This window comes from Centroberyx affinis, unplaced genomic scaffold (genome assembly GCF_046629955.1).
Source record: "Centroberyx affinis isolate AG114_WGS23_722 - 3 ecotype Tasmania unplaced genomic scaffold, CSIRO-AGI_Caff_v1 ptg000848l_1, whole genome shotgun sequence".
NCBI classification, from domain to species: domain Eukaryota; kingdom Metazoa; phylum Chordata; class Actinopteri; order Beryciformes; family Berycidae; genus Centroberyx; species Centroberyx affinis.
In genome coordinates, this window is record NW_027279443.1 from 9291 (window position 1) to 34664 (window position 25374).

Genomic DNA, 25374 nt, shown 5'->3' on the forward strand with positions numbered 1-25374 from the left:
AGAGTTATTTTTCCTAAGGGATGCAGCTGCGTCATCGCTACCAGTAAGATCCATTTGCACCAAATGCTCGGATTGTTCATTTCCGAATGGGAATAAATTGGGGTGGTTCTCCAGTCGATATCTTTAATTGCTCCTGGGTTGTGTTGGGTTGTATCAATACCTACCGGCTTTAACTGCTCCATCACGAGCCACTGGGAACGGGTTGCCCGGGAAACGGCCGCATGGCAACAGGATCAGAGCCTGGGGGTTGTCTGCTTCTAGGTCTGCTCCCATTTTACATCGCATTTCCTCACTAGATGGTGTGCAAGCCACTGGAGAGTACACTTCCCCGCACAGTGGGCTACACATCCAGCAAAACAAACCTGGGAAACTATACGGCGGACCATTTCTTACGGGCTGCGAGGAGGAAAAGTGTGGAAATACAGCATCTTTTTTTTGCGTCAAGGCTTTTTTTTTTCTCCCTCTCTCTCTCCTATTCGTAACAAGAATACTTGGGAAAACATAACCGACAACAAAACACAGCTGTGATGGACATAATGATTGCGGTGCAGGATGCTTGCGTCTCCGGTCAGTGGCTTACTGCGATAATTCTCAGTCTGTGCTGCTTTCTGCCGTCCTGCTTGCCCGCCGGACAAACTGTGGACTATTCCTCGGTTGAAAGTGTGGTCAGCAGACAAGGCGACACGGCTCTACTGAGGTAGGAAAGCACGCTAAACAACTTCACTTTTCTCCCCTCTGCCTGCCCTGCTCCGACTCACTCTCTTGTCTGTCGGAGTTGGGATGTTTCCCCCGAGCCAAACAGACACACACAGAAAGCCCACGCTCCAAACACACCAATTCAGCATTTTCTGTTGGGGGGTTTGTTTTCATTCACCCTAAACGGGGTAATCATCCCGTGTCTGCGATAAACACACAATAGCTCATTTTCCCTCCATCCCCGTCCTTGTTTTCGCCTATAGGAGGGCAGTCGGTGCAGCAGCCAACTACGCAGGATGCTGTCCTTGCATTAGCCACAGCTTCCTTAACGCCAAAGTTTTGTAAAATACTTTCCCTTCGTGTAAAAGACCGTTTAGAAATATCTGGTGTAGCATCCTGTGGTCTAATGCGTTTTAGAGCTGCTCGTAAAGCGGGACAGCAGCCTATATTTCCACTATCGCTTCAAATGTGCGGGCATTTCGTCCGTTCATTTTTCCAAGACTTTATGATGGACAGTGGTGTGGGAAGAGTGTGATATTCAAAGGGGACCCGACGAGCTGTTTTGAGTGCCATTTTTCAACAGTTTAGCTGGATTTGCAATGTGATGTCGTAGTTTCAAAATAAGAGGCTGAAGTGTGTCGTCGTTGTTAAAAGCAGATTCGTGTTATGGCAGTGACGCTATCCTCCCATCCTCCATCACGTACAAAGCTATTTGCATAAAGCACCTGCCCATTTAGGACCAAATGAAGTGCCCTGGGCGTGGTTTATACCAGACCCTCAAGGAGTTAATGATTTTGCAATTGCTAAAATGTTTTTCTTTAATTCCTCTGCATATATTGTTATCCAACACCTTATCGAAATAGCCTGGTTAAAATAGCCAAGTCAAAATAGTCCAAGGAAAACACTTGCCAAAGATCATTAAACTTTTAAGTCTCAATGTACAACAACTCTTGCAGTTTTACATATGTGATCACAAAACATCTCTGTAGGGTACAGCCTTGAAATGTTTCTGAAAATCTGCAAAATTGAAAACGTTTTGGGTTACACTAATCACAGAAAAAAACTGTAAAGTCTTGGAGGGACTGTGATATAATCTTGTTATGCTGTCAAAAAATACCAATATCAAATATCCACTTTGATAGCTGTGAGGAAAGGCTGAGGGGGTTTGCCTGCCCCATTTGAATATGAATTCTATGGATGTCGACTCTGAGATGCTGGGTGTGGACCTGAATACAGAACAGCTTTCTTTCCTAAGTTTCAATCAGCTCGCCTTGTATGATGTTGTCGGCTTATGTTCCATCATTGAGCAGCAGAATTGTCTCTGTGGCATAAGGACATCAGTGTTTATATGGAGATGAGTGTCATATTGTCAGGAGGCTCAAAATGTGGCGCTCATCACAGAATTACCTTAGCAACAGCCTAAAGCAGCTGACTATTTTTACCATATTCCCTCCATGCCCGAGGGCCGTCCCGTCAAACAGACTTACACCTCTGACGGTCTCCAGAGAGGGAGTCTAATTCCCTGGTGTCAATCTGGGCTGGCTGTGATCAGTGGTAGAAGCTGTGCCTGAATCCTGATGGTTCATTGGACCAGAGATTATCCCTGTGCTATGAATCAGCTCAACAAACAAGTTGCCTCCCACCCCCAAACAGGGCGACACTCTCCACAAGCGGGTCATTGCCTCAGTAAATGCCAACTAGAAATCAAGGAAATGGATAGGGAGACCATTTTCGAGGTGCTGTCATTGCAGGGTTCTCAACGCTAATTAATGGGTAATTCAGCAACAGCCATTTGTCGGGTCTGTTTTGAAAACCCAATGTGTTTTTTCCATGTGAATGCATCCAGTGTGAAGTTATCACTTTGCTATGTTCAAAGCTATTGACCTAATGGAGACTGGAAAGCTCTTAAGCTGCTCAACTTGCCTCTCTCGCTTGCATCTAATTGCAGCTCATCGTTGTCACCGAAATGATGATATTCTCAGTGTTGGCAGCCACACTAATTTTCCTGAACCATAATGGAACATGGATCTGCCTTTTTTCACAGCATAGTGGGACCCTTGTTTTTGAGAACCAGGCATGAAAGCATGAACTATTTCTATTAGAAACTCTGCAGGAAACGGTGCCCGTTTGTTGAGAGGCTCTATTGTCAAGACCCCAGACTATTAGAGGGCAATTTCTGCTTTGCCCCCAAAGCTGATTGTTGGCAAAAAAATGCGAGCATTCTCAAATGGTGACAAACCCAGAAGCACGCAATTAGTCACTGCCTCTGGATTATGGAATAGCTCCCGAGAGGCGCGTCCGCTGTCATGTGTTCATTTCCCTCACCTCTTCAATTCTTAATGCTGCATTACTGTGGCCCGGTGTGCTCCCCCTGCAGCCATGATTTATGTCAGAGAGTGGGTCCATATCAATTAAATGATTTGAGCTTTTGGAGGAAGAGGAATGGTCCACATGTGTATCATCTTCCTTTTAATCTTCTTTAATGAACTAAAAGCTCAGCCGTTTTCGCAATGATGTCTTTTTCAGCCATTAACACAGGCCCTTGTATCTGGAATGAGTTGTGCTTGGTTTTTCTGTTGTACCTTACACGAGTGCACACCAGCCTCATTCATATGCTGCATTTTTTTAAGTACTGGAAATCTATTAGCTGCCATAGGGAGCACATTATCAAGAAGCGCTGTGCACCTCTATCTTCCCCACCATTTACGGGTTTGAAGTCATTTGGATTCAGTCGAATAAACCTTGACTCTTCCCAGTAAATGACTCATCTGGCTATGAATTTGAGGGGACAGCCGGATGAGAAGACAGTTCCCTTTGCTGTCAGGAAACACAAGGTATCAGTAGCAGCCTCTTCCACATGGATAAACAGCAGTAATCAACAGTGCAGAACTAGTCAGCTGTAAATTTATCCCAAGTTGACTCAAATCTTAAGCATAGGCTAGTTTTCCCACACAGTTGCACTTAGAGCTTCTGTTCTTTCAGTATGGCCGTGACTATCTTTTTATCTTGCAGCTCTGTGCTTTATCCCTTAATTGATTTGTTTCTATTCGCTCAATGAAATATGTGTAAGATGATAAGAATTGGTCAAAAATAGACAGTGGTAGAGTTTAAAGGCAGAAAATAGCAGCAAGGCTCTGGCTGCACACACTAAGAATAAGACAATGATCCTAGCTTATTTTTGTTATTTAGTTTGACAGTTGGCCCTCAGCTCTAAAATAAGGCCTGCGCCAGAGGCCTTATTCGCTGTAATGGTGCAAAATTGACCTGTCACTACTTTGAAAGTCTGGTATTCGTATAAATCTAACATCATTACCTCATGTCAGCAGACCGGTTGATGAAAATCTTTTCTGGCCCTACACGACTGTGCCGGTGTTGTGTTTCCTAGCTCCATCCAGAGCAAGAAGGGTGCGATGGATCATTTTTTTTCTGAACCGTGTCATTATTATGGCTATGAAAGGTCTTGACATTTACTATAAGCACTTGTGCCAGAGACAACATCCAGCTTAAATGCCTTGGTGTCCCCGCCCCAGCACAGATGCTACGTAAGACAAGAACAGAGGAATATTAAGTGAACGTTAAAACTCTACGGGACACAATTTAAAGGAAGAATTGTTCACTTTATCTCCTTTACACAGACCATAAACAGAGCCGTGGCTGAGAAACATCCTCTTCATTTTCTGCATTTCAGCACTTTTTTAATTAGGCCACATCCAGTAGTGGTGGAAGGTATAAGCTAGACTACATTAGGGAACAGCTTGTTTTGAGATGCAGCGGATATGGGATGCTCCGAACATGTCAGTTACCTGCCACACATCTGCAGCCTCACACACTCATTTGGAGAAAACCTGGTTTACCTCTTATGACACATCTGGGGGCACACCTGAATCTGTCATTGCTAATTAAACGGCAAAATCCTCTCGCCTGTTATCCGCGTCACAGGTTTAATGCGATCAATGTTGCTGTCAGAACAATGTTGGTGTTTTTCACAGTCCTTATGCTCAACATGGTCTCAAAAACTCTGGGATCAAGAGCTAGTCGTTTGCCCTAATTTTTCTTCTTAAGTTTTTAATGTTGTGTCTGTCTGCCATTCCTGAGAATAGATAATTTGTCATGTGATGCAAATCTTCTGATTTTGTGATACAGACTGTTAGACAGTGTTATGTGACTGTGATAATTTGGTAATTAAGCCTATTTAAAGTGCATAAAGTAATTACTTTTATTGACTTATCTGCGAACAAGGAATTGCAACATCAACAGGTCTCTGGCACAGCTTACAGTGGCCTTTAATGGATAGAAACATAAATGTAATATTTTCACAGTAGAACGAGTAAGTTAGCTCTTAATTAGAGCAGAGATCCAACCGAAACGACTAGTGAAGAAGAATTATATCACAATGTAAAATAATCCTTTGTCATTTTTTGGCTTGAGAACGAAGTGTGTTGCAACACTGGTCATTCGCTCAGAGCACCGTCCTCCATCTTTGAGCAGTTGAAAATGTGGGCTGGGGGGGGGATGCTTTTGAAAGCCTGGTGAAGTAATCATTGAGTTCTTGTTATTAATCAACAACCCTATCAAACCCCCGCAGATATGGTCATTTTGTGTTATGGGACATTCAAAATCAGCACTGCAACTGATGGATAATGGGAAATAGCTAAAATAGTGTTATATCTTTGACTGAAGGAAGCTGTACTGAAGAGTTTTTCAATTCTGGTTTTTAAAAGCCACTGTTAAAGGCCTACACCTCTGAGCAGTCAAAAGCAGATACACTCGCTGGCATTAGGGCCTATCGCATATTGCCCAAGGGAAGCTGGCTATACTAAAGTATTCATCAGATTCATTACTCTGGCATCCATTTGCAATAGATGTGCATTACTATTGATGGAATTCAGCTGACAAAGTGACAGGCTAGAGCAATGGTTAAGAAGGCTTTCATGCCAGCTACCTCCCTCCAGACTTCCAGTTAACCTCCTCCACAGTATCCACTTGAAGCTCTCAACATTGATGTCTATTGTCCAGAGCCTGTCATGGATCTTTTTTCGATTGCCACTCGGCAGGGTGCTGAAAGTAGCCTAATCTCCTTTAGACAATAATTTGACAAGTTGTGAAGCTATCTATGAAAAATCAAAATTACCTGAAGCTGCCCCGGAGCCAAATTTAATATCAAGGCTTGTTTTAATCAACAGTCTTCTGAAAGTGACACTTGTCCATCTCCCATTGACAATAAATTATCTCAAAAGTGTACTTTCAGTCTTTTGTTCAAGGTGCTTTGTTTCTGATCAACGTAGAAGGTTATTATTCACGGGATAAATCACAGGCTCATTACAAGCTTGAGTCAAATGCATGTATTGGAGTGCACTCATCTTTTTTCATAACAGAGACAACCTTAATAAAGTAGTGCTTGTGGTTGAAGCAACACACTCTTCTCCCTTCCCGTAAAGTACGAACTAGGTTACTGTCAGAGCTTTTAGTTACACGACATGCTTAACAGCCTCATGTAGGAGTTATCATTTAGTGGGTCTAACATCCATTAAAAACTCAAAGTTGCATTCTGCGAACCATTTCCAAATGGCTTACATCCACGGTCATCATTTATCAGGCAAGTCAATCCATTGTACTTTTCAGAAATAGATTAAGTATTTCTACCTCTAATATATTTCAATTAGCACTAAATTGATTGAGTGCACTGGTGAATTAAAGCCTGAATGGAAATGCTTTCTTAATGTAAATCCTTTAAAGGAAATAGATGCAATGTTAGGTTTTGAAGCCTCTTTCTAATATTCTTATAATCACTCCAATTATAGGGAATACAAAAATGATTTGGGGTGGAAAATGGAGCTTTTACCGGTTCCCAGCTGTGAGCATCCACATAATTGCAATGAATCTACAGGCCAATCTCAAAGGAGTGTTTGTGGGTTTCGGAGAGAAGCTATAAGCCTCAAAATTAAACTTGACAGACAGTGATTGCAGAGGCAATAACAGGTTAACTTTCAGGCATTTTCTAGTGAAGTTGCTTGAAACTGATGATTTCAAAGATGATGCTTATCACTTTGTGAGACTTATTTAGACATCACTGAAAATGTTGGCCTTGGAAACAGGTGACAGTTTTAACTGGAACCTTGAACCTTGTTTTCCTACTCTTGCCATTTGAATGTGCATATTTGTTATGAGTGTGAATACCTTCAATCGAACTGTGTATTAGTGCTCAGGCACACAACTGAAGCAGATAGTCAACATGTGATCTTCAATAGGCTGTATCAGAAATAACATGGTCAAGAGTATTTCTGTGCATGTCCTGGTGGATTCTGTTTTTGTCTCTTTAAAATATTAAGCTACCCTCTCTGAAAGCTATCCCAGTGTAAAGTAAATCCCTTTACTAGCTCTTGTGTTTAACTTTTTGCAGCTTTTTCTGCTACAAATATTCTCAAACAACACTGATGTGTCGGCATTTGATTTCCAGGCTCTTATCACAGAGGACTGACTGAATTGATTCCTGAGAGCCCTTCAAGTGGAATCCTTAATCAATCAGTCAACCTCTCCTTGTGTTTCATGATAATTAGTTGTGGCACTTTGACAACATTGCATAATCTCATCTGCTGCCCTCTCAGTTGAGCCAGGTTACATGCCGGCGATGTCTTGGACCTTGGGTTACACACAAAACCCTCTGACATGAAGGTTTGGGGTATGAGTTATGTTGAAGCTCCGGAACAAAGGCTATTTACAGTACAGCACAACATTTTGCTCGGAGCATGGAAGACACATCAACCTTTCAACTTTCAAGCTTCCAGGAAACTTGTGAAACTTGTGAAATGAGATTTCCAGGCAATGGATATTTGGCCAAGTAACTGGCCAAAAATCGATTGCCTTGAAATCTCTGTGGTGGAAAACATCACGTCCCTTTGTTTAGCCTACACATGATTTTAATCAGGTTGGAGTCCAAGTCAGAGGTGAACATGCATGCCAGAGGGATTGCTCAAAATGAGGAAGGCTTGATGAATCAAAATTGTTGTAGGCCTACATATCAAGTGAATCTGACCAAGAGAATGTGTTCCTGAATGTTTTATTTCCAGAGAGAATTAGTAGCAGAAGAGAGAATGCATCATCATGGGAGATATTCCCTTAGGACAGAGTGGGTGATGTCATTAGCTTCAGTACAGCATTCCTATGTGTGAGCATGGGTTCAGGCTTGAGGGACCACAGGTAAACAGTAGTTTGATCCTCTGGGAATAATATATCAGTATGTGTTGACACATGGTCGTCTCAGCGATGCCCTTTCTGCTGTGAATTAAATACAATCCAGAGGGATTTCAGCTCTTGTGGAGGGGATTTAATGAAATCCAACATTAGTTTTGTATCATCAGTTTACACTACTAGGCCTTTTTTCGGGGGAAACATGCATTTCGTTCTGAGATTCCAAAGCTTCAGAGCTAGGAAGAATGAAGCTAGCATGCTCACCATCACATGATGAACATCATTTGATGGCATACAACTTTGAATTCATCTTGAAACTCCTTCCAAATTAAGCTCTTAGTGCAAGTTCAAGCAGAAAGACAATCCCTTTCACTTACTCACTCTCTCTTTGCACACTGGGTCTCGCCATCCAATGAACACTCCTGGTTATCTGTCGGCTTTCAGTCAGCCATTGATCTTGCTTGGCGGGTGGTAGCCTATTTAAACTTGCCTTCCTGATAGGTTTCCTTGTTGTCATTTCAGTGTGTGTGCCGCTTCGCCCCTCCACCTCCAATGTCAAGGCCCCGTCTATAGATCCCCTGGGGAATCTTCGGAATTGCATTTATTTAGGGTTTTATTACCTATAAATTATTTCCTGTGACGGGGTCAACGCCAAAGCTCTTGCATATTTTAATAAACATCTGTCTTTTGTGCATTACCTTTTGTGTCTGCCTGATTGAACTAGCTCATAGCACAATTCTTAGGGCCCTATTTTTGTGCCAGTACAGATCAAGCGCAGTGACTTTGCGCCGGCGAAGTGGTAATTTTGTTGGCCACAAGCAGATTTCTTCCTGCCTGCACCCATTGGGTAATTTCAAGGCTCGTCATGACATTGCTTGTGTCGAAATGGGCAGGGGAGCACACTAGATGGGAGTGTCGATACAAATTGGGTGGTCCAAAAATACACTTGAGCCTCCGCCTCCTCAGATCACGTCTTAGCGCAGGTGCAGGCGGTCTGTGCTATTTTCATGGCTTTAATTGGCGAGGGCCCACTCGCATAGACCTCTCCAAAATCACACAAACACCTTGTATGTTACGCTTGCCTGTTTCACTTTGATATAAATTCTTCAACCAGTAGACACGTTTACATGCACATCAAGAATGTGATTTTAATGCGATTAAGACAATAATGCCAGTAAACTAGAGTCTGTACTGGGCTAGATTAAGGGGTGATTCTTAGCAGTATCTGTCATCCCCAACTGCTTTTAGAATAAATGTGGGCTTTCCCTTTCTGAAGGCGGCAGGACCGGTGCATCTGCAGCCTCTAATGTGAGGGATGTGCTGGATGTGGTTTTCAAAGTGCCGCGCAATTACACACGCCTCATCCAGTGTGGGCGGCTTGATTAAATCTTGTGCAACCAGCACCAGGTTCTTTTTTTTTTTGCCATTTACATTTTTCATTATTTCATATAGACACAACAAAACAAGACATAGGCATAAGAAAGACAACATGACACTGCACCAGCACCGGGCTCTTGAGAAATCGGTACACAACATTCTGTGTGCACCACACTGGTTGGCTGTAGCTCGGTATTCCACGCAGCTTCCAAGTTCATCCGCACAGGAGTTCACACAGCTCAGATCTTAAGTTCTCTATCGACTCTACATCACTGAACTCCCCCAGAACCGCCTGTTCCTACCAATCCTCACTTAGTATCTTCATCCAAAAACACTGAGTTGCTGGGGGTGCAATTTTGGTTAAATTTGATGGACAGGAACTTTTTCCTATTTGCACAATTCTCTCTGGATAATCAAAATAAGTACGTCACTCATGTAAATAGTACTATTATATGGAGTTGTCAGTTTATACAATCATATCAATCATGTAAACGGTTTTATTGTGTGCATATAAACATAGCTGAAAATGAATGAAATAATTGACTGCAACCTTTTAAATCATTTAAGTGAAACAAACTACCGGCAAATGACAAAATAATGAAACACATTTTGTTGTACAAAGCAAAGTTAGCTGTAACTGCACATGCGATTATTGTGTGAATCATAAATTATATCCGATAATGTGAATTCAACTTAAAAAGTTGTCTGCCCTTGGCACCATATTTGGTTTGCCGCATATGTATTTTGCCTTGCAACTCTGCAAATCCCGGTCAAGGACGTCAGTTTGCTCTTGGGAGAAGCCGGTCTGGACTCTCCTCTCCATTACCAAACTGTCAGTGCGCCACAGCGGGGAGTGCACTGCTTTTAAAGGGAATGAGAGGAGCTAATTTGATTGGCCATGATTGACAGCAGCCCCAACCACACCTACTGATAATTTATTCCTCCTAACCCAACCCCTTTCACAACTGTGCGGCAGGTGCACCTCCGCTGCGTCAGCGCCTCTGGTCACGAAATTTCCAAAAATCCGTCGGTCACGGCCAGCTGAGCTCGTGCCGTGAGCTTGTGCTACCGCCTGCGTCTGCGGCTTGACTCACGAAAATAAGACCCTTGATGTTTGCTTTAAACTGCTCAGCGTACCAGGTGGGTGGGGTTTGCCACATAGGCCACATAGGACAGAGACTCGAGTGCTAAAACATTTATGAAATCATCGGAAAGTATTTGAAGGTAAATTGAGTCCAATTTTCTGTGACTGACAACTGCCACTTTTGGACATGTCCTGAGACATTGTTTGATCCAGTTCTGATCATAGTGAGAAGTGTCATAGGGTGATGCGTGAACTATCACCTGGCCTGCGTAGTCTCTCTCCCTCTCTCTCTCTCAGTCACACAGCTGATTCCTGAGGACAAGCAATCTGCTTGGTAGACAAAGCTTTCTGAATTGAAAAGTGAATAACAGTTGTACTGTGGGAATATTAAATAGTTACTAGGATTAAGCAATAGCAGAGACTTAGTTTGATTTTAAAAGTCTATTAAATAATTTTCATCATTATTCTGGACGGCATAATTCCCCTCATGCATTTTCATTACTTATAGGTCACTCATATTTTACCATTGTAACAAATTTCCTAAGAAATCTTTCTAATTACCTTGCCAATGTTTGCAAATGTCAATCAAGAAAATTCTTCAAATTAAGAAGCCTTAGCACAATGACTCTAATCTCTGTTTTAGCCACTTCAGCTACAGTGGCTTCGTAACTCGTATGTTCACGATGGCTGGTCGCTCTCAATTGATTTGAGACTCCAGTAGCTAAAGGAGGTATTGTCATAATTCATTTGGTTCTGTGTTGGCATGGCTAAAGAATTTTAATTGGAGTCGCTCTAAGCAGGTTTTGGTGGGTTTTTTTTCTCTCTGTCATCTGCATAATGAGTGTGTGGATTTCAGACTGCTGTAAATGTTTGTTGGAGCTGCGTAATTGGAGAGCCTGCATTGGTAATTATTAGTAAATGGAGGAAGAGGCAGTGGAGCAAATCAATATCACTGAGCACAGAGCTACTTTTTGTTTCCATTGGGGTCAGGAGTTAAGGTAACAGAAGTGTCATGCTGCACAGAGATTAACAAAAGCCTCATTTATGAAGTTGATTCATTAACAAGTGTCTAAAATTTATGTAGATATAATGTATTGCATGGTTGCACTGATTAAATATACTCGGCAGGTTTTACTTCAGTTTTTCATTTTAATTGTTTTCTGGTTGATGAAAAACAGCCATGACAAATAAGTACCCCTATTGGATAGTTGCTCTTTAATTGTAGATTCATGACTGTGTATTAACTCTTTGCTATTTTGCACAGATGGCACAATGGCTTGTTACTGTATAGTAATCCAGTTTAAAATTACATCTGGTGTTGCTCAAGTGGCATGTAAAACAGTCCCATCAGCACTTGACTTATTATGGAAACACACACCACTATAATCAATCACAAAAGTTATTGTGTTGTGTTATTGAAAAGGCCCCTAACCTCCAATGCTAAAATAACATGATGAATAGTACTGTGAATTCGCTGGAAACATTTACCAATACACAGGATCTGGTGTAACTCGCCCTTGTGAAAGCATTCTCTTGTTGATTTAAGAGCTAAAAACAAGAAAAAGATACTGGATATTTATTCGTTTTGAACACAACAGAACACGAAGCTCCTAAAAGCTAGATAGTGGCTTCAGTCTAGACACAAAGGCATAAGTTCGACATTAATAGGCTCCCAAGCGTTGTCCCAACCAATGGCAGGCAAATTGACTCAATCAGTGCTAATGTTGAACAGTGAATTCATCAACTGATCTGTGAGACTGCCAGTCATTAGGATTCTAATTTTAGACTTGGGGGGGCTTTTTGCTATTCATAATTGGACTTTGATCTCTCCCCACTTCCCTCTCTCTCTCTGTCTTTGCCTCTCTCTCCCTCTCTCTCTCCCTGTTTCATTTTATCTCTTCCTATCTCTCTTTCTGCCACTCCCTTTCATTCTGTTCCTTATTTGCATCCAAGAGTAAGGCAACCGAGGCATGCATGAAGTGTCCGCTCTCTAGGTGTCTCTCTTCATACTGTCCTTAGTAGTCACTCTGCTTATACACAACATGTTGGCTTAGCCTTGTTCTGCTCTGTGTGATATTCGAGAGTCAACTCATTGTGCTTAATCGAATCACAATAAATGAGTGACTGAAAAAAACAAATAAACAACAGCTTAGGCCCATATCAGTCCTCATCTAACTATCAATTACCCCAGGCAGGCATAAGGCGGAGACTGGAGGCTTCTAGACATGTGCATCACAGACTGATATAGCTCAAGACCTGATTCATCTTCCTCTAGGCAATCACACTGTATTTGTACAAATACCACTCATTTTTGCAACTTCTTTCTTGGAGCGCCAGGTCTATGAAAGAGACTGTCAGGTAATATTTGGAAAACAAAAGGATATCTTCCTGTTTGCATCCCTAAAGACAAAGGTAAAAGCAATGTTCAAGCAATGCTCAATGTCCAAGACCAGAGCCTGTACACTTTGGAACAACATGCTAGAGGAAATACAATTCGCAAAACCTGTCATCTTTTTAAGACACAACAGAAAACAGATTTTTATGAACTTGCATTTAACTGACAAGATAGTAAACTAATATTTCGACTTGTTATCTTGTATCTTATTGCTTGTTGATATGCTTTATTCTTTAACAGCACTTTGTAACTTGTAACTTTGTAAAACATAGTTATTATTAGTTATGAGTAATAATTATAAAGAGCATGAACCAAAATGTAAGTGCAAGCACACTCCAGGGCAAGTGATGCACAATATCAAGAGATCAGCATCATTTATAAGTAAGAATATGCAACCTGTAATTTTTCATGTGACAAGCTGATGTTAGCACAGTTAACGATGGGCTCTCCCCTCACAAATCCATTTAGGTGTCACCAGAACCATTTGTGTGTTTACACTGAACCATCCAACCTTGTGGTAATGTAATATTTGTACTCTGATATGAATGGTAATTGTGCGGTGCAATAGCATTATTTATCCTCAGGTTGTTGATAGTTCATTTGGTGAGGAGTCGTTGTAGTCTACATTATGAATTACGGTCTGGTTGGCACTTGAACATATGGTAAGACGCATGGCTTGTTAATAGTTTTGTATTATGTATTAGTGCGTGTAGACACATATAAGCAGCAATTCAAGGTTTTAGCCCAGTGTCTTAGCAGTAATAACTACATTCCTGTCTCAGACCCACAAATTCATAGTATAGACAGCCTAATGAGCCGATTCAAGAGCTTTTGAAACAGAGGGATATTATTTCTATCAGGAGAGATTTTAAACTATCCTCTTTAACTCCATTACACTTACATGCAAGCTTTACAAAACAACATGGGAATAACCTCAGTGAGGTTCATAGTGATGGAGGCGCGCTCTATTTCTGTTTCTTGTGATTCCCTGTTAGCCGTATGAAAAGGGGGATTACAGCTCCAAGCTAATTAGCATTCAGCCCTAGGAGCTGCGAAAGAAATGGATTTGTAGATAATACAGTGTTTATAGGCACCATAACTCTGTCATGCTAAACTGTTCACACCAATTGTTACGTTTAAGGGCACAGGGATATATCTTTACATCTTATGCGGCGTGACACACTTTGACACAGTCAGGTGCCGCAGTAGAACTTCCCTGAGGCTTGCAATCAGTCTGTCAGCTTCTACAGTGCATTCGTCAGTCTCTAAACCAGCTAGTTGTCTTCACTGTATGTGTGGGCCACGTCTCCCCTGCCGCAAACCTCAATCCCGGCACTGTCTTTGATTCCAACACAATGCCCCCGCTGCTTTCCTCTCTGCACTCAGAGTGTCACTTTCATTTCAGAATATTCACCGTATTTTTTGCCAGAGCAATTGCTAATGGCTAGTGTTTTCAAAGACTGGAGAGGATAATCCTGCCGTCTTTTGTTTTCATGGCCATCTCAGGGCCATTCAGCAGGTTCAAAAGCAAAATCTGTTGCAGTATTTTGTGAAGTTCTTTCCCACTGTTGTGTTCGTATCCGCCAGTGTTCATCACAGCTCGAGCTGCATGTGGAAACAGGTGCTGTGTTGTATGACTTTAGTGGCATGTGCTGTCTCACTTTGGGGAATATCTGGACCAGATGCTTTATTATGTTGCGCTAATGGTGATGACAGTACACCACAACACAAAAGTGGGGGTGGGGGATGGAGGGATGGGGTTCTTGAAATGATAAATACTTGCAATCCTGGAAATGACTGCTCCCAGAATGAGTTTTGGCTTATTTTCCAATTTCCCCATCAGATGTGCTGACATATAAAACTACCCACACAAACAGCCATATTCTACCTGACAGGACATGTGGCCATTGAAAGGAGAGGATTAAGTTTACAGCCTCTGTGGCTGCCATGCCCTATTACAAGAACCACTGCACCACTGTACCACTTTTGTTTGATGTCCACTCTCACATACAGACTTGTCTTTTCTTGGGAACAAAATGATTCACCCCCACTGGCCAACGTTGTTTGAATTTGATTCTTAAGGCTGAATGCTGAAGTAGAGAGGATCTTATGGATGCCTGTGAAGAGGGGATATCTTCTGGTAGTAGGCTATAGCACAGATCAGTGTAAAAAGAGTAGGTGTGATATGAAAAGTGTTGCTGGGAGATAGCCCACTCTCCCATTGGATTTCAGGTCTAGAAAAACAAGTGGTTAAAAAAAAAGTAGAACCAAGGCTCCCTGTCTCAGTATAAGACAGGAATGGTGACGCTGACTGAAAGAAAATTCATGTCCTAAGACAAGATGATATGTAGGTTTATCTGATATTTTTATATCATACAACTTAGGCAAGTTTTAAGCATTTCAGCCTGGGTGTAACCAATATTACATTACAAAATTAAAAAAAGATTCAAGTTAAATGATCCAGTTTTTACAGGGACATTAGGAATTGTCAGGAAAAGTCAAATCTGCAATGGACAAATTAAGCATTTACACTGGAAATGAAGTTAATTATGATGAACTAATACAAGCTAGAGAGATGCGAGAGTTGTGTGTACGCACAAAGCTTCTCAGACCAGGGCCACTGATCTCCAGTCTGATCACTTTCCATTTTGTATTTTAAGCGTTGAACTGGCACTGCTATCCAGAACAACTTACACTAAGTGCAGCAGTAGAAAATAAAATTCAGTTTAACTGTTATTGTTGGCCATTGAGCAGCTCCACAATATTACGAACAATCAATAGTCATAAGTGCAAGAGTCAAATATGAGAGTTATGGGCCTGTATCCATAAAGCTTTTAAGAACTGAAGTACTGATTTCCACTCAGATCATTTCAAGTCACACGAACAGAGAGGGAAATTAACACCAGCCTCCAGCCATCAGTTCTGTGTGTGGCTGCAAATTTTTCACCTCTATCAGCCACTTTGCCTGTTATCATCAGGCATCATTCAGAGGTCCATTTCTAATTTATATTCTAAAAAAATATTGTGAGCTGGTGAAATTGTGAGTAGCTGGTGATTTATGGGCCTTACTAGACACTTTGGTCAGTTAACAGAAAAGTGAAAATGTTCTGAGCTGCACTTTATCTGATCGTTTTAACAGCAGGAAACTTGTGTGATATGTGTCTTCATCAAATAACATTTTGTGTCCGTTATTTGTAACCAGATTCATTCAAAGAAGCCCTCCACCAGTTCAATCAATCATTGACATTTTTAAACAGGAAAATTATAGTGCTGAGAATAGGGCTCACAGGGGGGCCTTGTGTCCAAGCTAAATAAATAAAAAACTGTACAAAGACTGGAAAACATGAAATTGAGCAATTACATGAGGATTTCTTTTGGGACGAACATGACACTTCATTATGACTGCTGCAGTCAAAAGCAGCCTTCCACTCAGAAAGATTGTGTTGACAGATGGATGCAAATCATCTGAATATATTTTAGATTCGACAAATGAATTGTTTTGGTACAGTGTTTATTGAGTCTTACAAAAGGTAGGCCTATAAGTTGTGACATATCCAAGAAATTCATTGAGTTAGAGCCTAATATAACAGAGGAAACTGTGTTGACAGTATAACTGGTCAAGATATTACTCTTAAGTCAGTAAAGAGGCAATCAGTGGGAAATGAAATAGATTCTCCTATTCAGGGAGAGTGGTTGGGCTTTGTCCAGGTTTCAGTATGTACCAAGGAGAAACTCACAGCATGTTGTAAGAGTCCAATATGCTCTGTTTTAGACAAACTCAGAGAGATATACTCTTTGCATTTCAATAGCAGTTATGTAAATGGTGATGTGCTTTGTAATGAGAAGAATTTGTAAACAGATGCCAACCACATATGCCAACTTTGTATGTCTAAGTATGTCAGCTAAGGACTTTGCAACACAGCAAGCGTTACAAGGCTTAATTTTGCCTTAAATCCTGCAACTTAAACAAAATTTGGTTGACAGACTGTGTTCTATTTATTTACACACTGTCAAATTTTGTTATCCAGCTGTCATGGCAATAAGCAAATAAAGTGAAAGCAGTTACTAAAGATATACAAAATATTAGGCCACACTGTGTACAACAGCCATGTCAGTTGTCAGTTGACATGTCATTATGTGTGTGTGAGTGTGTGTGTGTGTAAAACAGCCTTGACTAACTGACATATTGTGTATATGTATATACATTGTATATTGTACTATACACACAGTATACAGTATAACAATATAGTGACATATCACAGACATAGCTAGAGTAGACATTTCAAAAGCTTTTCAGTGTTGCAGTTGACAGCAAGGGAACCTTCCCTGTGAGTGAATGTTTTGAGCACTTCAAATGGACACTTGCCAGTTCCTCCAAATGGATTTTCATTTGCAGTGATCAGCTCGGATGTGCAATTTTTGCCTCTCAACAGAGCTGCTACTCCTGGTTCTTCTGCTTTCTCTACCGACTAAATTATTCCACAGATATATATATTTTTTATCTCGCACAGTTAATAATAAGGGGGATACTGTATACAGCCGCATGAATTATTCATGCAGGCATTCCTTTGTAGAGATTAAAAACGGAATAAGAATAATTCACGCTATAAGCTTACATAAATGGTTTTAGAAACAGCTAATCAACTAGCCAACCTGTCTACGCCGAGGCAGCTACCTAAAGTTCTAAGTTCTTTCTTAGAAGTGCGTGCTTAAAGCCAAGATGAGAGCCAGCCGGGGAATAAATTCAAAGGCCCGTGTACGTACCATCTCCGCCTCCTCCTCGATCTATATTCTGATGATTTTCTCCTGGACGTGACACGCTGAAGCCTCTCCCAGTTTCCTCTGCCACCGGGGAAGTGACAGGTCCTAATTATACAGTCTGGGGGCCCAGAGACACTTCAACATTAAGAATTACTTAGGGATAAAAGCAGCAGATAAAAGAAGGAGAATACAAGAAGAAAAGAGGGCCAGGTAGAAAATGAAAGAGACTGCAAATGCTGCTGAGAGAAAAGGGATTTAAAAAAAAAAAAAAAAAATGGTAGGGCTTGCTGATAGAGGGGGCAAGAGATTGAGTTTGTGGAGAAGAAAATGACGGTAATGGTTCCTTCGACTTGTTTCGATATTGTAATCAGATTTAGAGGCACATCATGCATATTTATTCAGCAAGGTTTTTTTTTATTTTTTTTACATAATACTCTTTGTGCTCACCAATTGCACAGATCAGTCATGCCTCAGTGCACTGTAACAATTTCCCAACCCATAAGCTGAACCTTTGTCCTTCATTGAAAACCAGAGAACATACAGCAGACTGTTATTAGATGTCTTCCCAACCATATGGCTTGCAAGCTTGGTAATTGCCTGTGCCTACATTACAGAACACTGTGGATAAATGCATGATTTGAACACGCTGTGCTGTTTAGCAAACTGTTCTAAAGGACACTGGGCTTGTGTTTACTCTGCTGTAACCCACCGAGCCCTAAATGGATTAATGATCCCGAGGTTGTCAGTTCAAACGCACAGAGGATACTGCTGATGTGTCCTTGAGCGAGGCACTTAATCTAAATGGTGTCAGTTAATATCCATCTTCATAAATGCATTATACACATACCATAGGTTATGTAAGTCACCCTTGATAAAGTCAGGAGAAACAAACAATGCAAGCCCCAGCTAGCACCTTGGCCCACAGCACAGTCCTGGGGAATATCAAGTGGCTGCTGCCTGGATTGTATTGCTTTGTCATTGTTTGCAGTCCCTATCACGATGTAGTCTATAGTCTCATAGAGGCTCTTTTTTGCAGCCACCATATCACAGTGCGGTGTTCCAGCCGTGCAGCTGGATATAAATAGTTCCACCGTTCCGAAGGGATACTCACCGCTTCTCATCTTCTCTCAATATTTATGGCCGGTGGTGCCCACCTTAGTGTCTGGCAAATGTGCACTGCACAGTAAACACGACCCACAACAGGGTGTTGCCGACATGTTGGGGGCCCGCGGGCAGCGCTTAATCAGAACAGTATAGCTCGCACACTTCTCCGAGTGGGTGGTTTGGTTAGACCTGGACCCCACAGGCTCTGGGAGGGGAGTTTGCAGGGTTGCCCAATTAGTGCTGAAAAGTGTAGCAGTGTGAGAGTGCGTCAGCAGGGAAGTGTGGGCCAGAGGAGGCGTGTCATCAATCATCACTCCAGCTCCAGGCTCGTTCCAGCCCTCTTTCCCTATCTGGCAGAAGGAGGAGGAAGCAGGAGAGGAGAGAAAGAGAGAGGCCAGCCAAGTCCGGGAATGACAACAGACCGCATTAAAGGCAAGCTCAGAGCATCAATAAAGGGCAATTGTTTTTTGTGATCAATTTTTCATTGTTTTGTTTCCTTAAGGGTAGCTACAGAGAGGAGATACATATACAAACCCTATACATTCAGTTCACATTTTTTTATACGTTAACAAACATATACATGGATATATAGGCTACATTTTAACAAAGCAATACATACATAAATGATACAACAGCACATGAGCAACAAAACATACAAAATAAGCAAACAAAACAGTACTTTAGTTGACAAAAATGATACATTAACATCTTTATGTAGTGAATATCAGTGAATATGAATAACTGTCACCAAAATCACTATCTCTATCATCTTCATCATCAGTAGATCATCAGTGATTTAATGTGAACAGGATGTACACATGGTAATCTGGCAGATAGTGAAACATTACTCATTGCTCTAGTCTTTGATTGTCATCACTGAATACTGTCATTATGCAATGACGCGCATCAGTTGTCACGACTTCTGACAAAAAATTCACATTCGACACATCAAATCTGTCCATTGCCACGTTCACTCCTTCCTCTACGCATGAGCCATCAATGAACCAACTGTTCCTCCTTGGCTTTAACAGCGAGGCATTGTGTGATACTGGCTCAGAAATTTGTAATGTTGCCAAAAAGGGGTACTTAGCACTGTATGGAGGGTATAATGATAATGATAGTTCATCATCATAGAAAATGTCTCTCATTTAGTGAGTCTTCTCATTGCTTTGTCACAGACTTGACGGTGTCACTATCTAGCTAATGAAAGCTTATTTCTTTCATAGAGCTTAAAAAATGAAGTCTTTTTCTCTGTAATGTTTCCGAATATTATCTTTGAGGTATTGTATCAAGTCTGAAACCTACAAAGCCCCATACTATATTGCTCAAATTAGATTCCGGTTATATTTTCTTGGCACGAGTCCTTTTGTTCATTTTATGCCCTCCGCTCTATAGCAGAAAACGTCCATGTGGAAAATGCTTTAAGATAATCTCCCCTCAGGGAGGTGTACAGTAATATAATATGGGATATAACAGAAACTGCCCTCACATGGAGTAATGACACAAGGGCTGTGATAGCAAGAATTTAGCTGGATGATAATGCATTTGCAGTTATGGCTTAATTCAACCTTTCCAAATGTCTGCATGTTCAAATTGGTCACTTTTGGACTCCAGAAAAATAATGGGACCTGTTTAGCAGTCATGATACAGCCTGTGGCTTACTGTCCAACTGCCTGACATCCACCCTTCATAAAACAATCATCAGCATTTGCTGAATTGTGTAATTAAGTTTTTGCCCCTCCATTAGAGTAATATTTCATCGCTCACAAATTAAGCCCAACAACATTATCTTGATGTTAATGTCCATATGGCATTCGTGATGGCTGTACCACTCACTGGCAGTGGGTTGAAATGTTATTGCGCCACTGGAGATTTCCCCTCCATTAGGGAAAAGCAAATTATAGCACTGTGATATCACCGGGGCTGGCCAAAATGCCCAAAAGTCAGAGGTCAGTTTCCTTGGCTGTGTTCAGACATCATGGCTTCACAGCAGCGTGGGCTCTTCATCAGCCGTCGCACTCAGTTGGGAGAGGCATTCTGTTTTAGGCAGAAAACGTCGGCGGGAGAGCAGAGCTTGGATCGAGTGGTAATAACCTCTTCTTTTCGCCGGCAGTCATGAAAGGCAGGGCTGACCTACATGCTGTAAGGAGGATCCTCACTCTCTTGTTAGTGTGTACTGGTGGGGAATTGAGGTCCTTTCTGTCCAGAGGTGATACGCTGAAGCCGCAGACCATCTCAGCAAAGCCCAAGGAAAAAAATACAGAGCTCTGTGAGAAGGGGCCAAACACTACACAGCTCATATTGTGTGTACGTGCACATGTATCTGTGTGTGTGTGTGTGTGTGTTAGTGTGTTTGTGGGCAAGTGTGTATGTGAATGTGTGTATATCGGTGCTTGTGCATGTGCATCTGTGTGTGTGTGTGTGTGGGAGAGACAGAGAGAGAGAGAGAGAGCGAGGGAAGGGTTGACTGACAGCCCGTTCTCCCACAACACTATCGAGCTCCATACATCATTAATCGCTGACAAAAATGAACATTTTGCTGTATCCTTTAACGGGTAAAAAAACATTCTGCTGGCTTTTCCCCATTGTGTGTGTGTGTGTGTGTGTGTGTGTGCGTGCATGCGTGTGTGGGTGAGGATTCTCTACCAAGGTTTCTACCCCGTGTGTTTGGTTCAGTGGCACCATGATGGATGACATGGTTATCAGAATCTCTCGCCTTCGGGATGGGGGCCGTCCTATCTTCCTGTCAAGGTCAATGGTTACCAGGCTTATAGTAGAGTGGCAACCTGGTGAGCTTGGTGAAACGTACCCCATATTCCATCTAACATCCATCACATCAAACATCAGATCCAGAATGACCACTGTCTTCGAACACACCCACTGCTGGAGTAGTATTTTTTGGTTAGAATGCGAAAAAATAGGAAATCCATTCCAAGATAAGATATCTACCAAGTGAAAAAATCAACTTCGGCAAACTGATGGCCAGTATAAAAGTAAAACCATGTAATATTAGTAAGTAAGTAAGTAAAGTGTTATTTAAATAGGACTTTTTAAAACACACTGTTACAAAGTGCTTCACTTAGCAGAAACATGGCAGAGGATACAAAAACAGTAAAAGCACAAACATTTAAACAAAATGGATGTAAAACAAAGACAAAACTTTAGAGAGGCTAGTCTATAAAAAACATATATTAATATTATTGAAGTTTACTTTTTTAGCTGATACTAGATGAACATATTACAGGATGTAATGATGAACATTTTTGAAATATTCAAAATTATTGAGCCCTATGTGTGAGGGATACATCCCATTTACTGTTACCCTGCCCAACAGAGCAACAGAGAGGAGTGTGTGTGTGTGTGTGTGTGTATGTATGTGTGTGTGTGTGTGTGTGTGTGTGTCAGTCAAATGCTGGCTCGGTTCGAGCCTGAGAATTAGCCTTCCCCATTTGTCCATGGGGACTTGATAAGCAATTGCTGGCTTTAATGCTGAACCAGCCTCACCACAAATGAACAGCTTGAATAGCTTGGGCCGCAAAATCCATTTTTTCCATCGCCAGGGTCTGAACCACAACAGTGTAATCAGTCAGTTGTGTGATCAAAAGCAACATCAAGACAATACCTTGTATGACGTTGGGCACTGAGGAATATAAATCAATGTTTCTTCTCTGAATTTACTCAGTTCCTGTACTACAAAAGACTGTCTGTGTGACTTGTATGTATTCACACACACACGCAGAAGCACACACACACGTAACAAGTAGAAGTAGGCCTTAGATTAAGCCCCGTTAGAAACAGTTTTTGAGCTACTAGCAAGAGAAACTTGCCTCGGAAAAAATAATTAAAAAGAAAATAATCTAGAAATATTTTCTGCTTTACTTTGCTCTTTTAATATCTCTGCGGGCTTGTTCTCACAGCCCAAAAGCTAATGCTGTTTTAGAGAATTCTGCAATGTTAGAATTTTCTGAGCTAACCTGCTGATCTCAATTTGGGCTGGTTGCCTTTTTGGAGGAGCTGCTGCAGCTACTTTGAATCTCTCATGGGCCAGTATTATTACTGTCCATAATTCACCAGTTCCCTACAGTTGTTTTCAATTAAAGGCTCTGCTACAAGTGACGGCCCCCTCCGGCCCACCAGGAATCCTCCTGAGGCTTCTAATAGTCAATCCAGGCCTGGACTCCCTGTCAAATTCCTGGCATGTGGCTGTACTGCAAAAAAGCAAAAAAGAGTAAAAAAAATCCAGCCAATGGTTGACAAGTCTTCAAACAAGTAGCAACATCTTGAAAAAAGACAGACCCAGTGTTTTCCGCCTGCTGCTGGTCAGATACCCGATTACTGTCTCCTTTTCAGCTGGCTACTTTTATAATGGTAATTTTTGTTTTTAATGGGGTATATTCTCCCAATCTGTTTGCTGTACTGATGTTAGGAGCCTTGTAGTCGTGCACCTGACTGACTTATTGCCACACTTGATTTTGCTTTGTTTTAGTGCTGTGTCAGTGCAGAAGAGAGGAGATTTGCTGCTGTCACCCACTCCAACAGAGTCGCTCATTGTGGAAACAAAAGTGAAAGTTAAAATTCAACAGTTTGCTCCACATTGCTCGATTGTGATCGCGACGGCGTGTGCTGGACAGTACCATGGCAGTTTTTGGTCGTCAAAGATGTGTAAACTTGCCGAACACTCGGATATAAGGTGAACATAAGTGCAGTGCCACACACGGATGAGCCCCCCCCCCCCCCAGTGGCTATTTTGCAGTGGGAAACACTGCAGACCACCCCTGTTTTAAGGTAGTGTCACCTTGTTGAGGAAAAAGGTTCTTGAGTCAGAGGTTCATCTTATGTGAATATATTTATTAAAAGGAGTCTTCGAAGAGGAAGAGATGTACACAGCAGGATGCCCCATACACTTCTTCAAAGGAGAATAGATTTGAGCTGGTCTTTAAGTATCTTTCAAGGACGCACAGAATGTGCTGACATGGGAACAGGTCACAGAAACAGAGTTACGGCAACATGTGTTATGTCTTAGTTTAGAGAATCTACAGATAGTCTGGGACATCCAGTAGCCACTAGTGACAAGAGACCTCTGGCCTAGTAAGTTATGGCACAAGGGTTACAGTGAGGTGACCATTCATCATAAAACAGTGCATTCCCAGAGGGGGACCCCAGTTCAGCTCTTCATACATATATGTTACATTTTTCTTCCACACACCTCATTCCAGAAAAATCTTCAAACAAGTGAAAATTAATTGGAAACAATTGAAATTAACTCATTTGAATACTATCTTGCAGGTCAAAAATAAGATCTTAAGACTGAATAGAACATTAAAAGACTTTAAGATGGATATTTTTGGAATGTGGGGGTGGAGTGGATTGTCTTGTGAAACTGCGAAGTGGAGGAATAAAAACTCCTTCTTTAAAGCCAGACATCATACAGAGTTGTTATCATATATGATCTGCGCTTCATTAGCAGTGTCAACAGTCAGAGCGCCTCTGAAAACACAGCTAGTGGAAAGGCAACTGCGCCAGTGAAGGACTTGGCTCATTCACATCGCAACTAAAGCCTCAGATGACAGAAGCAAAAAGCAACCGCAGCTCTGTTCAGCCATGCTATGCTAAGCTGTGTTTAAAAATAGATTCCATTAAGCCCTGATTTTCACAGTGTTGATATGATTTGGACTTGCCAACATATAGGGTGAGCGCTTGCAATGACTCTTCCTAGATTTTCCCCCTATCATACCCTAAAGAAAAGGTGAGCAAGATTGCCTCTGGGCCCCTAAACATTACATCTTAAATCATTTTTGCTGCCAGCTGCATATGGTTAAATAAATAATGTTGTTGGATTGTGTTTTAGCATTTATTGTGTGAGTATGATATTCATAAATTGTGGAATAAATGCATCCCATCAATCTCAAGGTGTGCAAGGCCTGAATTAAGAGCAAGGAAAGCATTCTCCCCCATCAAATGGAAAGCATGTCAATGGAAAAACCCATTACATTTGCCTTCAGGCACTTTCCTATTTAACACTGTGTTCTCTTTAATGGGGTTATTCAGTAAACCTCCCGGCCATCTTCAACTAATTGCATGTTTCATAAACTGATAAGGAAAACTCACACAGGTTACAGGCTGCAGCCCATACATCTTATTTAGAGTTCTGCACTTCTATAACCAGCCAATTTAAAAGCTTAGCTACTTTACTTCTTATCAGCCATTTTTACCCCTAGCTGAAATTACATACTGTATAAACTCAGTTAGGGAGGGCTTGGTTTTGGTTTTACAGGTCTGTATAGGTCTATAAGCTCTGGAATAGCTAAGGTGCTGTGATCCCAGTCATATTTTTGATGAGAAAGAGGAGTTTGAGTCCCAGTATCAGTTAAGTGTTTTGTTTCTTGTCAGTTTTTGATGAGGTGAGTTGGCTTGTATCCTGTGCAGTGTCATCAGCCTAGCCCTTCCAGCCCCACAGCGTACAGTACTGTTTGTTTGTGTGCATGCTCATTCGCCGGTGTCTCATTTGAATGTGTGCAATGCCGGTAATGAGCAGCCAGAGCTGGCAGGGCATAATAATGCACAACGAAGGGATGAGATGGATCCTCTGCTGGGTGTTTCTCTTTTACCATTATTGTCCTGGTTGCCAAGATCCTTAAGTCCCAGATGCTGCAGCAATTTACATGGGCTTAATGAACCTGTTCGCTTAGACATGCCTTCTCCTGCTATTCCCCCGTACCACTGGCACATGGGTGGAGAAGAGTCAGGCCCAAATCCATCATGTAATAGG

At 41.6% G+C, this 25374-nt stretch overlaps 1 protein-coding gene across 1 annotated transcript in view; it reads left to right on the forward strand.

Annotated features, from left to right (window-relative positions):
* Positions 1–527: 527 nt before the first annotated feature.
* The window catches only part of negr1 (neuronal growth regulator 1), a gene marked incomplete at its 3' end in the record, with an annotated part of 102221 nt that continues 77374 nt past the window's right edge, over positions 528–25374 (forward strand). The window contains exon 1 of the mRNA XM_071521052.1: positions 528–697. Within this exon, the coding sequence (XP_071377153.1) occupies positions 528–697 (170 nt within the window). The remainder of the gene's footprint in view (positions 698–25374) is intronic.